Source organism: Culex pipiens, chromosome 3 (genome assembly GCF_016801865.2).
Source record: "Culex pipiens pallens isolate TS chromosome 3, TS_CPP_V2, whole genome shotgun sequence".
Taxonomy (NCBI): Eukaryota; Metazoa; Arthropoda; class Insecta; order Diptera; family Culicidae; genus Culex; species Culex pipiens.
Window position 1 is genome coordinate 97,276,939 of NC_068939.1, and position 14,326 is coordinate 97,291,264.

Sequence of the window (14,326 nt, forward strand, 5' to 3'; positions counted from 1 at the left end):
ATGAAAATCATGAAAATTTAACTGGAGGCCTACGACTTAATTTTTTTAAAATAAAAGTTCACAATATAGAAACTTGACTGGAGGTGCCCTTTTAACTTAAAAATATCATGCAAATTCTCCATATGAAATATTGAATGGAGGCGCCCCTACGACATTAAAAAAACATATTAATTATATTTTAAAAAATGACTGGAGGCGCCCTTATGACTTGAAAAAACATGAAAATTCTCGATATTAAAATTTGGTTGCAGGTGCCTCTATGACAAAAACATTTTTATGAAAATTCTTGATATGAAAATTGAATTGGAGGCGCCCCTACGACTTAAAAAAATCATGCAAATTCACGATATAAAAAATTGAATGGAGGCTTCCCTACGACTTCAAAAAATTCATACATTCTCGATATGAAAAATTTTATTGGAGGCGCCCCTATGACTAAAATTTTTTTATGAAAATTATGAAAATTTTACTGGAGGCGCCCCTACGATTTAATTTTTTCCAATTCAAATTCTCAATATAAAATTTTGACTGGAGACGCCCTAACGACTTAAAAAAATCAGGCCAACTTTCGATATGAAAAAATGAATGGAGGCGCTCTTTTGACTCAAAAAAAATCATACAAATTCTTATTATGAAAATGTGACCTATGATAATTATGAATGAAACATTTTTATGAAAATTCTCAATACGAAAATTTAACTGGAGGCGCCACTACGACCTAATTTTTTTTAAACATATTCTCAACATTAAAAATTTGACTGGAGGCGCCCCTACGACTTAAAAATATCATGCAAATTTTGGATATGAAAAATTGACTGGAAGCACCCCTATGAATTATTTTTTTTAAATATGTATTTAAAAAAAATAATGTTAATGTAAAAAATATGACTGAAGACGCCTCTACGACTTTAAAGGCATATTCTCGATATGGCAACTTGGATTGAGGCGCCCTTATGACTTAAAAAAAATCATACAAATTCTTATTATGAAAATTCAACTTGTGACTTAAATTTTTTAGAACAAATTTTCAATACCAAAAATTTGACAGAAGGCGCCCCTACGACTTAAACAATCATGAAAATTTTCGCTATGAAAAATTTAATGGATGCGTGACTATGACTTTAAAAAAATCATACAAATTTTTTATGAAAATTTGACTGGAGGCGCCCTTATGACTAAAAAAAAATCATGCAAATTCTCGATATGGAAAATGGAATGGGGGCGCCCCTATGACGTAAACATTTTTATGTAAATTCTCAATATGTAAGTTTTACTGGAGGCGCCCTTATGAGTGGGGAAAAAATTGGTAAAATTATTGAAAAAAAAGATGATTAATCGGTGCCCAAAGCAGCTTAAAAATGATAGCAATATTTTAAAAATAAGATTTTACTGGAAACGCTATTATGACAAAATTAAAACATTCAACAAAAAAAAGTTTGACTATCGACGCCCCTCTAGCAACATAAAGACTGTTTAATAAGAGCAAAACAAAGTTTGGCGTACGGTAACATAAAAAAAAATAAAAATTCTGTTTAGCGTTCTAGCTACAACAATTTTTTGCGCCGGTTGGCAAACTTTGTTTGACTAATTTTGAATAGTCTTTATAGCTTGAGGAGCGCCGATAGTCAAATAATTTTATCAACAAAACGCCGCTGGTAAAATCCTATTTTTAAAATATTTATCTTTGATCTTTTTTTATGTTGCTCTACTTTTTTCATTTTTTTTTTATTTTGTCATGAGGCCACCTCTAGTGAAATTTTATTTTCAAAAAGGTAGTCAAATTGTTTTATTTAAAAAAAATATTTCATCACAAGGCGCAACTTTTTATCATTTTTATGTTGCTTTAGCTAACTTTTTTTTTGATTATTTTTTTACGTGTTGTAAAACTTTCTTTGAAATCTAATTTTCAAAATATTTTCATTATTTCTATGGTGCTATTCAGGCGTTGATAGTATTTTTTTTAATATGTTAATTATTTTATCATTTTTTAGAGAGAGGTGCCTTTTCGGAACATTTTCTGGGGTAAATCGAAATATATCTTTGTTTCCTGTAGCAACTTTGTTACTTTTTATCGATTTTCTAGGACGTTTCTTCAGAAAAGTCAAGGAATCGATAGAAATATATTCAAAATTATCTCTTTTAATTTTTTATGCTCAAAAAATCTGTTACAAATGTTTGACTCAAAAATTAAGTTTCTTATCTAATTTTTCAGATTTTCAGAAAATTCCGTCCAAAGATACAAAATTTCATACGTTTACATACCCATTCCAGCCCTCAAAATTGTATGGAGACTTGCATGAAAAAACAAATGATGCAAAATTGCTTCTTTTGACATAGGGAATGCAAAGAAAAGTCGATTGAAAACCAGTAGTTTCCGAGTTATGATCAGTTGAACACTTTCAGTTTATCCAGCTACAACCCAACCCCACCTCTAGGCGGGGTTCGATCTAATAATTCGCCAAAAATCTTTTTTTTTTACCAATTTTCGACCTTTAAAAAGCATTGGAAAGGTGAACTCTTAAAATTTGATTTTTTTAGGGTTGAACGTGTGACTTGTTTTATTTGACTTTACCAATGTTTAAAAAAATGAAAAATTTTCTTGGCTGTGTTTTTCACTAATATTTTCTGTACTTTTTTTTCTATTGTTTCAGACTATACCTCTAAGCATTTTTTAACAATTTAAATGATAATGGTTTGTTCTAGAGTAAAAAAAATAAAAACATACAAAAAAATAATGAAAAATATGCTGTAAAAACTTGACAAATTAGGTGCTAGAATAGGCCAAATACTACCAAAAACAAATATCAACTAAACAAGATAAATGCAAATATAAAAACTATAAATTAAACAAAAACAACAAAAAACAAGAGACGTAAACTTTTTCGTAGAACAAAAGTTGCTCAAAATGACAAGGGAAAAATTTAAAAAAAATCGAAAAAAAATTGGGCAGCAAAGGGTTAACTCTTAGAAAAAATCATGTTCATCGATTTGATTTCTTTGAGATTGTGTATCTCAGAAACAAATTGCTCGATTTGAAAGTTTCAGAGAGAAAATTGTACAAAATTTTCTTGAAAAGAAACCAAAATAAATTGAAAATGCAGTCCTAAAATTAGCTTTAACCTGAAAACGGTACATTTTGTTAACAAAATTGCTTCAACAATTTTTGTCCACTTTTACGTTTTTTTTTCTTCAAAAAAATCATATCTCCTAAACCAGATGAATAATATGACCGGCCCCAGAATTGTATGGACATTTGTATAGAAAAACGAATTATGCAATTGTGCTTCTTTTGACATATGGAATGCATGGTGCATGGCAAAGTTTCATCCAAATCAAAAAAATGAAAAGCTAAAAATCGTGAAAAAAATTTGCGAAATCGTAGAGAACTACTCTTAATATTAAAAAAAAAACTTATGAAAACTTGTTTTGAGCAATTACCGCTACACTTGTTCACTAAAACCCCGTTTTACGCTCCACAAGTGAACGGCCCATATGCCTCTTCCGATTTACGCCAAAACTCTCATTTGCGCAAAAATCTCAAATTCGCTCAAACAACGAATTAACGCCCCCCCTTCATGGTGCTATTCAACACGATTTGCAGCACCAATTCAAAAAGTGTAGTCTCTTGTTGCACCAATGTAAAATATATAAAAAACGAAGTTGACTTTATATCTGTCACCCGGGACTAGACCAACCACTGTCATCCTTTTAACTACAAGGACTTCGCCGTCCTGTTTGAGTAAGGCACAGAGCGACGGCGCCGGATACCCATATTTACACTTAGAATTTTAGAGCGTCCGCCGCGGGATTCGAACCAGCAAAGTAAATGTAAAATATACCAAAGTATTATTTATTGAGTTTAAAGATTGACTGTTAGCGCCCTTTCGCAATCTAAACAAGCACCCCATGCGCCCCTTTCGAGAAAACCCTCCCCTTTCGAAAATCCTGTGCACGGCCCTGCCGAAGGCCTTGGAACAATTTCACTTCGGATAATCAAAACTTTGGATAGTCGAACCAGGATTTTTTGTCGTTGTCTTATTTTTTGATTGTTGAGCCAATGGCCAATGGCCAATCATGGCCAATCAACTACTCTAAAGTAATTTAGGATTTGTAATAAAGAAATATTGAAAAATGCATTTTGTATTTTAAAGGCAATCAACTACAGTTAAACCTCGCATATGCAACTCATATGGGGGTTTCTTATGCGAAGCACGCATATGCGAGGTACAGGGCTTATGAGATTTTGGCTATATGGGAGACATGGGCTATATTTTTATAAAAAAAAAATAATCCTAACTATACAAATTTATAGTGTTTTGGAATCGTTATGAAGTCAGCTATACAACTACACCAAATTTACATGGTTTACGATGTTCTAGGTCATCCGAAACTTCGTCAAGTTAAGGCCTATGTGTTCAACGCCGTCAAGTATGAGTTAGGCGATTTTGACTGTGGTTTTTGACCTCAGATCAGAGCTGAAAATGTCAGGGGTCCTGACGCGAAAATCGGCGACGCATACACGATTTTTTAAGATCCATTCACTGAACCGCAAAATTGTGACATAAACAAACCCGACTCAGTCGTGAGTGCCCTAGCTCACTGAGCAGCTGCAATGCGAGGCAGTAGTCGACCAATGCTCATTCGACGTTGCACGCACACACATAAAGAAACAAGTTTTTACACAAAAAGTTGGTATTTATGCGTGGAAATGTAATTTTGAATATAAGTAATGGTTGTTTTAAGTGTTTTGCACAGTCTAGAACCATTCAATTGTTTAAAAATAGTCAAAATAGTGTTTAGAGAGGATTTTACGAGTCAGTCATACAACACGAATTGAGTGAGTGTAGCTCATTTTTTCACGTCTCTCATTCTCCAGCAGCCGACCGGCACGAGTCAGGCGGCAGTGGTTGAACGGACACAGTAGGCTTTAAGGAGCGTTCTTTTATTACGTAACGCAGTAGGGGGGGAGGGGGGTCGGAGGCCGTGTTACGCTCCATACAAAATTTTTAAAATTTGTTTGGGAGAGGGGGTCTTAAAGTCCGATTTTTCGCGTTACGTAATAAAAGAACGCTCTCTTACAGTCACATGCACTGCTAGCATTGACATTTTGGTTTGCTTCATGTGTACGCTGGGTTGGAAACATTTTGCAGGCCTGCCTCAGATCATATCTAGATACCTACTGAGAACTTTGGCTCGAACCTCGAGTCGATCTGGCTCGAGATCGAGTAGGTAGCCTCAGCGAGGTTCAGGGACTAGTCTACCGATATGTGGAGATGTTTTGATGTTTTGTTTTGTTTTACTATTGAAACAATTCAATGTTTTAAAATGTTTTCAAAATGCAGAGATTTTCCAAGCAAAATGAGCGCTTCCAACTCACGGACGGGAATGTCAAGTACCTATTTTGAGGGGAAAATCACCCGAGCAACGCGACCGAGTGTCGGTCGCGAAAAAGGAGGGGAAGTAGCGGGCGGAAAACATATATAAGAAGGTGCACCAGTTTTCAGACCAACATTCACGTCCACGTCTCAGACGTCGGACCGGCCAGACCAGCAGCAGCAGAGCAGAGAGACCAGAACAGCAGCAGCAGCAGCAGAAGAGGACCAGAGCAGCAGGAGAGAGAGGGACCAGAGCTACAACAGAAGCGCGCATCGCCTTGTCAGCCAGTTGCCTCTCGATGGCCGGACCGTTTGAATATTCTGAGGAAGGGGGTGAGGCCTGCCCAACTCTTCGGAGTTGCCCTCACTCCCCGTCCCTCGTCCCACCCGGGACGAGTCTGCAACGAGATGAGGCGCGCGCCTGCTGCCTTCTCGCCGAACAGTTGCCATGGCCAAGCCACCCGGGACTCCCTTCTCTCGTCCCACTCGAGATGAGTCGGTGAAATGCCTTTCAGGAACGAATGTTGGTCTTCGGGGGTGACGGATTGCACAGCTTTTTGAGGCTGCTCTCGCCCCCAACCCCTCTCCCTCACCCCTCAATCTACTACCTAACATTCATTCGGTTAACGAAAAAATCGTTTTTCGTTCTTCTCTTTCCTTCCTCCATTCTTTGTTGATGTTTGAATAAGGCTTTCTAGTCAAAGATTTACCAACCCATTCAAAGTATGTTTACATAGAGTTATCGAAGTCCGATCTCATGCACACTAGCACGCCATTTGTTTTGCTGGAGGGTACAAAATTTAACCTCAATCTTTTTCGTGTACGTGCACGCAACACATGCGCACGTAGATAAATCTATGGCAGCTGCGGTTTTGTTCGCATTAGATTTGCCATCTCTTTCTAGTGAAAGTCAACTAAATCGGAATTCAATTCGAATCGTATACGAATTCCGTTTCAACAACCGGCACGTACAAGATCCGATTGAGTTTACTGGCCTAAGAGTGTGTAAGTTCTGTCTTGTTGGGGAGTCCATCTCCCATTCACGATCTTATTCCGTTAATGTATTTCAAGTATCTAGCTAATTCTTCAAAATTAAGATATGGAACACTCTATGTCCACATATCAAAACTTTACGTAGTCTACGCCATTCCGGTTATGTCTGTGACATAACTACTTTGACTTTTGATAGTACCAACAGCCCTGCCAAATTTGAGCATGATTGGAGAAGATAATTTTCCAGGTGTTTAAAAATCAGTAACGTTTTTTTGTTTTGAGACATATTATTGGACAAAACTTTTTTTTCGTTATATTTTTACAATAAATAATGGTCCTCTTAAATTCATTGTATCTATCCTACACCATGCATCAACAAATAAAATATCGGTTAAATTTGATATAAAAATAACAGTTTCCCTAAAATGAACAGGCGAACAAACTTTTTTTCAGGTGGCTTTTTCTGCATAAAAGCAATGAATTAATGAAAACGTTACTTAATCCACCGTAAGGTGATTGATTCCTTCCTCACATATTATAGTTTTCAGGTTAAATAAAAATGTACAACCTACAAATTCTCGAAATAAAACTTTATAAACTTATAACTGGATAGGGTTGACAGATCATTGATCTTTTGGACTCGTTGGATAGGTATTTTGATTACACATACAACGATATGTCGCATGATTGATCCAGCCATCGTTCTTATCGAAATATATTAGATCCGGTCTCTAAAAGAGTATAAATAACACTTAAGTACTCATAACTTTTGATAGGGTTGTCAGATCTACGATGTTTAAGCTCATTGGAAAGGACTTTTAACATCTTTCTAAAAATGTATGTATGTGTATGGGTTTTCTTACAAAAACCACCATTTTTACAATCTTTCGGACTTTTGTTAAAATCGTTTTTTAGCATAACTTTTTAAGTACTTTTCTAAACTGCATAATATTATGAATACAAAGAGACGAGTAGTTTGTTTTAACTCCGCTATATATTTCAATATCTTGACAGATAGTACTTACCTACGTACTTCGTCTACTACTTGCAGACTTCATCAGTGTTCTGTTCTAGTCGAGAACAAGTTTGGTTCAACTGTTATTGGGAACAAGCCAGAAAAAGGTCAACAATCAACCGTGCGGCCCCGCTACTTTCACTGGACTTCTAATATGGAATGTGATAAAAACGAAATAATAAAACAACCGTTTGATTTAATGTTTACCCTTTGAAGACATTTATTCAATATTTTGATCAGCAAATTTCTGTCTTTTAGCTTATCCATTAAACACCAAACGAGGTCTCCTCCCTTGCATTGGGAGAAATATTAGAGAAAACAGAAATCAACAATTTTTCATCCTTTCTTGCTTAAACACTATCTCGCTAGCGCGAATGTGCGCGTGTCTTGGCGGCGGTCACTCTGCATTTCGTGATCCACGCAATCTCTGGTTGTGGTTTGCGTTTTGGTTATAGCGCGGGAAGTTACAAGTTACGAGGGGGGGGGATCGATCCTTTAAAAGTATTCTTCTCAGTCGGCATGTAAAAAGTCTTAAACTCTGTGTAATGTTTCATCGCGGGGAAGAAGATTTTTTTCGCTTTTTTGCTTGCAAGTAGCTCTAGGTATAAATCAACGCGCGGCGATGGTGCACCAAGAGTTTGTGGTTTCTTGCTAATAAATATTTGCATTGGACTAGATCTTGTTCTATATCTTCTCGTGCGTCAAAGTAAAACTGGTTATGTGGTTGATTTTGATTATTTGTTGGTGGTCGGCTTGTTTTAACTACTTTGTTATGTTAATCATTGTTCAACAGGATTCATGTATGTTTTAGTACAAATTTATGAAACTGCTTCTAAAAGATTTTAGCAAACACTCCCGAAACATACTGTGTAATAACCAAAAGCCTCTTTTTACTGATTTGTGAACACACGCGAGTGCTTGTTTTTTTTGGACTGACTTTATAATCTTTGCACGAGAGCTCAAAAGTAACTTTTAATATGTCATAACTTTACTATATTTACAGTTTTTTTATTTAATCCAAAATTACTCAAACAGCGTGCCAGCTCAGAGAGAAATTTGTAGTATTTGGCTGTCTGGTGTCAGTTTGCATTGCTATATAATACTATGTTTTGTTTTGTTCGAGTTTGTCTTAAATCTACTTTTTTTCTGATGAGTTGAATGAGCAATAGCCAAGAATCAGGACGTTTGATAAAAGAAAAAAATGTTTTTTTTTATAATTTTAGTGGAAGAAACATTCGACTGTACGTTTGATTTGCTTTTTATTCTTTGGAGATCATGTTTAACAGTATTGCCAGCAGACATGAATAACGGTTTGGTTATGAAAATGAATTTCGAAAGCAACTTATTTCCGACGAAATAATATCACACTTGTGTACAACAATTTCAAGGATAGTAATAAACTTTTACTAGTCTTCAAATCACCTAACAAGACTTAGAGTTAACGAATAATGAATAAATTAACTACCATCATGTGTCCAACTACTTTCCTAATCTTACAGCTGCTTCTTGTCCTCCCCATCATCGACTGTATCTTTACCACCCTCGTTGACCGACTTCATTTTCGGCGAATTGCTGTACGTCTTTCGCTTCAAGCTCGCGTCAATGTCCGCCTCTATGTTGGTACACTTGGGCTGCGCCGTCCCCTTTTGCTGCTCCGTCGTCCCACTCCCTCCCCCAGTTCCAGCGCCACCATTACTCCGGTTGAGGTTGTTGGCGAACAAAAGCGGCGAATTGCTGGCCATAAAGTGCTTTTGCTTTTCCCGCAGCGCCTCGATGTTACCGTGGGCGATCCAGAAGCGGCGTGCCGTCAGCATGCACACGTCCTTCACGTACAGCACGCACTCAAACAGCTTGAACAGCACGCCGGAAACGGTGTCGAACTCGTTCGGGATGATGCCGTCGACCGAGCTTTCAAAGTAGGAGAACATCGGGAACCAGTGCTTGGTGCGGGAGTCGTGCGACATCAGTGCCTGGCGAGGGGAGAAGAACAAAATTGTATTTTGGGATTATTCGTTGAAATTATTGAGGTAGCCGGATCCTAAAAGTTTAAGTTTCCCGGAAAGAACGAAAATTCAAATTTCAAGCCTTATTTACAAAGCATGACAATGTCCACACTCTATACAAAAAAGTTGGTGGCATGCTCTCAGAGAAAAAAAACAAAGGAGAAATTAAACAGGATTACCTCAAGCACACAGACACACTTCCGGATTCGGTCGAATGGTCAAATGCTAAAACAAAACTATGAAAACAAATTTTTGACATTTAAAAATCAACTCCCAGAAAATCCCGATCACTGATCGTAGTAACCAACCAAAATCCACCCCTCGAAAAAAACAACGATCACCACGGCCAGCCGTAACCATGGTAGCCATAGTTACCCGAAATCAACAAATCAACAGGCTGAAAAGTTATAGTGGTCGAGTGCAGACCCCCCAACCAGCCATACCCGCTTGAGAGGTTGTAGTGAACGGACGCTACTAATTTTTCTCTCTTTCTCGTTTCAGGAACCATCGCGATGGGAGCGAAAATGTCTCGCCGAAATGGGCGTAGAGCGGCCACGGCTACTCTGGAGGAGGATATGCAGACGGGGGGGACGGAACTTAACCGGGTCGCGAGTAGCGGACAGGTCGATGCCAAGCCGGAGATTCCGGAACCGGATCTGCCGGTTGTCGAACCAAATTTATATGATGACTCTTTTGACAATTCTGACAAACCGGCAGATTTGGCTCCGGAGTCGCCGTCGGTAATTGTAATTTCATTAAATAACTGTTTGGACATAACTGCGGCGGATTCCATCTCGGAACCGCCCGCAGAAATAAATTTTTCTTTACAGGTTGCAACGACGACATTCGAGGAGGTGGTTCCAATGCCGGATCCACCGATAGAGGAGCAAAATTTGATGAATTGCGATTTGGAAATTTCCGAAAAATCGGTGGATCCGGCATCGGAGCCACCGAAGACCGACGACGACTCAAATACGCTTTCGATCCCAACGGCGGAGGTGGTTTCCACCGTGGAACCGCCCGCTGACCTAAATTCATGTAAAATTGAAATCTCTCTTTCAGATAACGATCCGGAACCACTTTCGGAACATACAAATCTAAATTTAGAAACTAATTCTCCTCAAATTCTAGATGATCCCGGACAATGTTCGTACTCCGTTTCGGTCGAAATTCCTCCGGAAGTGGTTCCGGAGCCACCACCAAATTCCAAATTTGATACAAAATATTTTTGGTGTTACGTCTGTCAAAATTCAGGTACAAACACATTGCCATGGTTGCTTCGATTGAAGTATTCCAAGCCGGCAATGTGTTTGAAATATTTGTTTACAGGCTCGATGTGCTGCATTGCTCTAGGGTTGCTTGTTTTTGTTTAACTAATTTTTGTTGTTATTATTTAATTGCAGTTTCACGTTTCTTGTTTCATGAGCGATTCTCTGTTGCTTACTGATGATGATTTGCGTTAATTGGATTGGAACGATTGGAGATATTTAGTGCAATAAATAGAATTGGTAACTATAAATAAAACCAAATTTAATTGAAAACTACAACTGCATTTTGCATTACAGACTGTACTTTTTGAGGATGACGATGATGACGTGGAGATGATGATACTACTGACCATATGAATATATTTGATGTTGAGAAGATTAAGGTAATGAAAATTTCAATAGAAATAGAAGCAACTGTAACTAATTCAATGCTCTACTTTAAACAGGCCGACTGGACGATTAGGTCGATGGCGAAGGAGCACGATGGCGAAGACGCACGATGGCTGCAGCGGATGTTTGAAGACTTGAAGATTTATCATATTAATGAATTGTAATATATTGATTTGTATTGATATTTGAATTGTTTGGAATAAACGATACAAAAAAACCCAACAATCTCGGCAACAATTTTGTTTTCATTTCAAATATGAGAAAGTTAACCATTAGGGTGGGTACGGATTTTGAAAAGTTCTCAGATCAAGTTCTGGTGTGGTTCCCCTTGTAGGGCATACCCATAGGGACTCTCACGCCAAATTTCAGCTCATTTGGTTGAAAACTGGCTTGTCTCAAGCGAGTTCAAGTTTACATGGGATTTACTATGGGAAATTTTGAATTTTCGTTCATTCACTCCTACAGGCCTGGGGAAAACATGTAGAAACTTCTAGGATGGCCAGAAATGAGCGGAATCGTCTGGAGAACAACTTTCCCTAAGAGACCAGGTCGATTCGTTCAACCCCCATCGAGCTCAACGGCAATACATCCGGGGTTTTCGGAACCAACGGTTTTCCCCAGAAAAGCATCAAATTTTCCTTAGCATGCTATGAATGCTTGATGAACACCTCGACGCCACATGTCAAACATCTACCACGTGGACTAGCATCGCCTATAAAAAATTACTTTTTATTACTTTTTGAACCATAGAATTATCATTTATGGTGATCAGGATACCATTCAGCTGTATTCTGAACCTCCAAATAAAAAAAAAACTTTTATGGTGCAAATTTTACAATCACGTGGTAGCTGTTTGACACGTGGCGTCGCGGTTTTCATCAAGCATTCATAGCATGCTAAGGAAAATTTGATGCTTTTCTGGGGAAAACCGTTGGTTCCGAAAACCCCGGATGTATTGCCGTTGAGCTCGATGGGGGTTGAACGAATCGACCTGGTCCCTTAGGGAAAGTTGTTCTCCAGACGATTCCGCTCATTTCTGGCCATCCTAGAAGTTTCTACATGTTTTCCCCAGGCCTGTAGGAGCGAATGAATGAAAATTCAAAATTTCCCATAGTAATTTCCATGTAAACTTGAACCCGCTTGAGACAAGCCAGTTTTCAACCAAATGAGCTGAAATTTGGCGTGAGAGTCCCTTTGGGTATGCCCTATAAGAGGAACCACACCAAAACTTGATTTGAGAACTTTTCAAAATCCGTACCCACCCTATTAACCATACGAGGCTCTAGATTTTTTTTAAGATTTTGGGCAAATTTTTGAATTGATTGTACTCTATTTGACTTCGTTGTTTAACTGAAACTACGACTTAGGGTTCTTTGCGCTATTTTAAACTGTAACATTTTATTTTACACTTTTCAAAACCTTATTAATCATAATCACCCAATGGTGGCATGCATTTTTCACAGATCTTCATAATATTTTTTGAACAATAATAGAATTTTATTTATGTTTCACTTAGTTAATCCAAAAAATTGCTGCAAACTCATAAACATTTAAAACAAGCAAAATACAAAAACTCGAATAGAAATTCTGTTTTTACGAGCATAATTCATTACAGTTAAAATATCCGTTTCGCAAACGATTTGCGAGCAAACAAACTATTGTCCAAATTTTTAACACTGGGGTTTTCTCCGCCAACTCACACAACAGTTGCCCCGACCCATCTTCGATTTGCGTGAAACTTTGTCCGAAGGGTTAACATTTGTCCCTGATCACGAATCCGAGGTACGTTTTTTTTAATATCTTGAGACGGAAGGGCGATCCCTTCAATTTTTGAACATGCGAAACGATACATGTTTTTTTATAATTTGCAGCCTGAAAAGGTGTTGATATAGAAAATTGGTGTCAAAGGGACTTTTTTGCAATTCCGTCGTGAAACTACTTACTTTTCCTGTCATTCTTGAACGACGAAATAGTTTACTTTTCTGTACCAAAAATAACAGAATCGAATAGCAACACTTTTCAAAATAAATGCTGAAAAGTTCTACTTTTCAGCACTCAAATGGGTGCTGAAAAGTTGAACTTTTCAGCACTTGTTTTGAAAAGTAACACTTTTTAACATTTTTTTGATTGAAACGATGTATTGACAAAATACATGAAAATTTGACATAAAATTTCACTCAGTGTGTGTTTTTTGGAATCGCAAAAAATGTTGTATGAAACTCGTTGCAAAACTTGATTTTTTGAGCACTCTTCGTATTTATCCAACTCGGTGAACCTCGTTGGATAAATGTACGACTCGTGCTGAAAAAATCCTCTTTTTGCAACTTGTTGCATAAACTACTATTATGTAAAATTGGACGCCCGATTTGATGGCGTGCTAAAAATATTGAAACAATTGATGAAAAATCGATAAAAAACACAAAAAAAATTAAAAACTCTGCCATTTTCAATCAAAATTAAATTATTCGCTCTACAGCATTGCCTTGGCGTTCCCGATTTCAAGATTCCTACTCGAAACTAGGTGTCCGAAGGCTTGATTGTTGAGGCAATTGCGAACCTCTTTTTACACCTAAGCTTCCATCCACCCCGGGATTCGAACTGACGACCTTTGGATTGTGAGTCCAACTGCCTACCAGCGACTCCACCGGGACAGGACCCAGGGAGACGACTCCTACACCTGGACTGAGCTATCGACCTAACCGCTAGGTTAGACCGGGGCCAACATTTACTTCCCCATCCGACGGAAGGCGTGATCAGACAAATCTCGTCTCAAAATTTGCCACCGGGACCTTCTGGGATCGAACCCAGGCCGACTGGGTGAGAGGCAATCACGCTTACCCCTACACCACGGTCCCGGCTTATCTGCCATTTTACGTTACTTAATTGTCCATTTTTGGAACATGTCATTTCAAGGGATATTTCCAGAGCAACATTTGAAAGGGGCGGTACGACATTGCTCTTACGGCCTTTCATTACACGCGTTTAAATGGGACGAAAGGCCGTAAGAGCAATGTCGTACCGCCCCTTTCAAATGTTGCTCCAGATTTAATGTACTTTCCGAATCTACATAAACCCTGAACGGCATTTTTTCATTTAGAACAAAAATTTTCATTTTTAAATGTTGTGTTATTTTAACTTTAACTGGTTATTTTTGAGAGTTTAACAATTTTCTACACAGTGGTAGAACAGACAATTACAAAATTGTTGATGTATAAACATAAGGAGTTTTTTTTATTGGAAATTTAACGACATACAAACATACATTAGAATGGAACAATGGGC

General features: G+C 37.8%; 1 protein-coding gene and 1 long non-coding RNA gene across 3 annotated transcripts in view; one reads left to right on the forward strand and one right to left on the reverse strand.

The window, feature by feature from the left end:
- The window catches only part of LOC120429822 (uncharacterized), a 29,543-nt gene extending 15,637 nt beyond the window's left edge, over positions 1-13,906 (forward strand). The window contains exons 1-3 of one of the 2 annotated variants that reach the window (XR_005607489.2): positions 9,566-10,894; positions 10,952-11,037; positions 11,101-13,906. This is a non-coding gene — a long non-coding RNA (uncharacterized LOC120429822). Of the gene's footprint in view, positions 1-9,565; positions 11,038-11,100 lie in introns of those variants that run through there. The other variant, XR_008212638.1, reaches the window with a different exon arrangement.
- Positions 7,574-14,326, reverse strand: part of LOC120429820 (ceramide phosphoethanolamine synthase-like) — a 39,542-nt gene continuing 32,789 nt past the window's right edge. Inside the window, exon 5 of the mRNA XM_039594879.2 lies at positions 7,574-9,353. Coding sequence (XP_039450813.1) covers positions 8,877-9,353 — 477 coding nt within the window. The 3' untranslated portion in view covers positions 7,574-8,876. The remainder of the gene's footprint in view (positions 9,354-14,326) is intronic.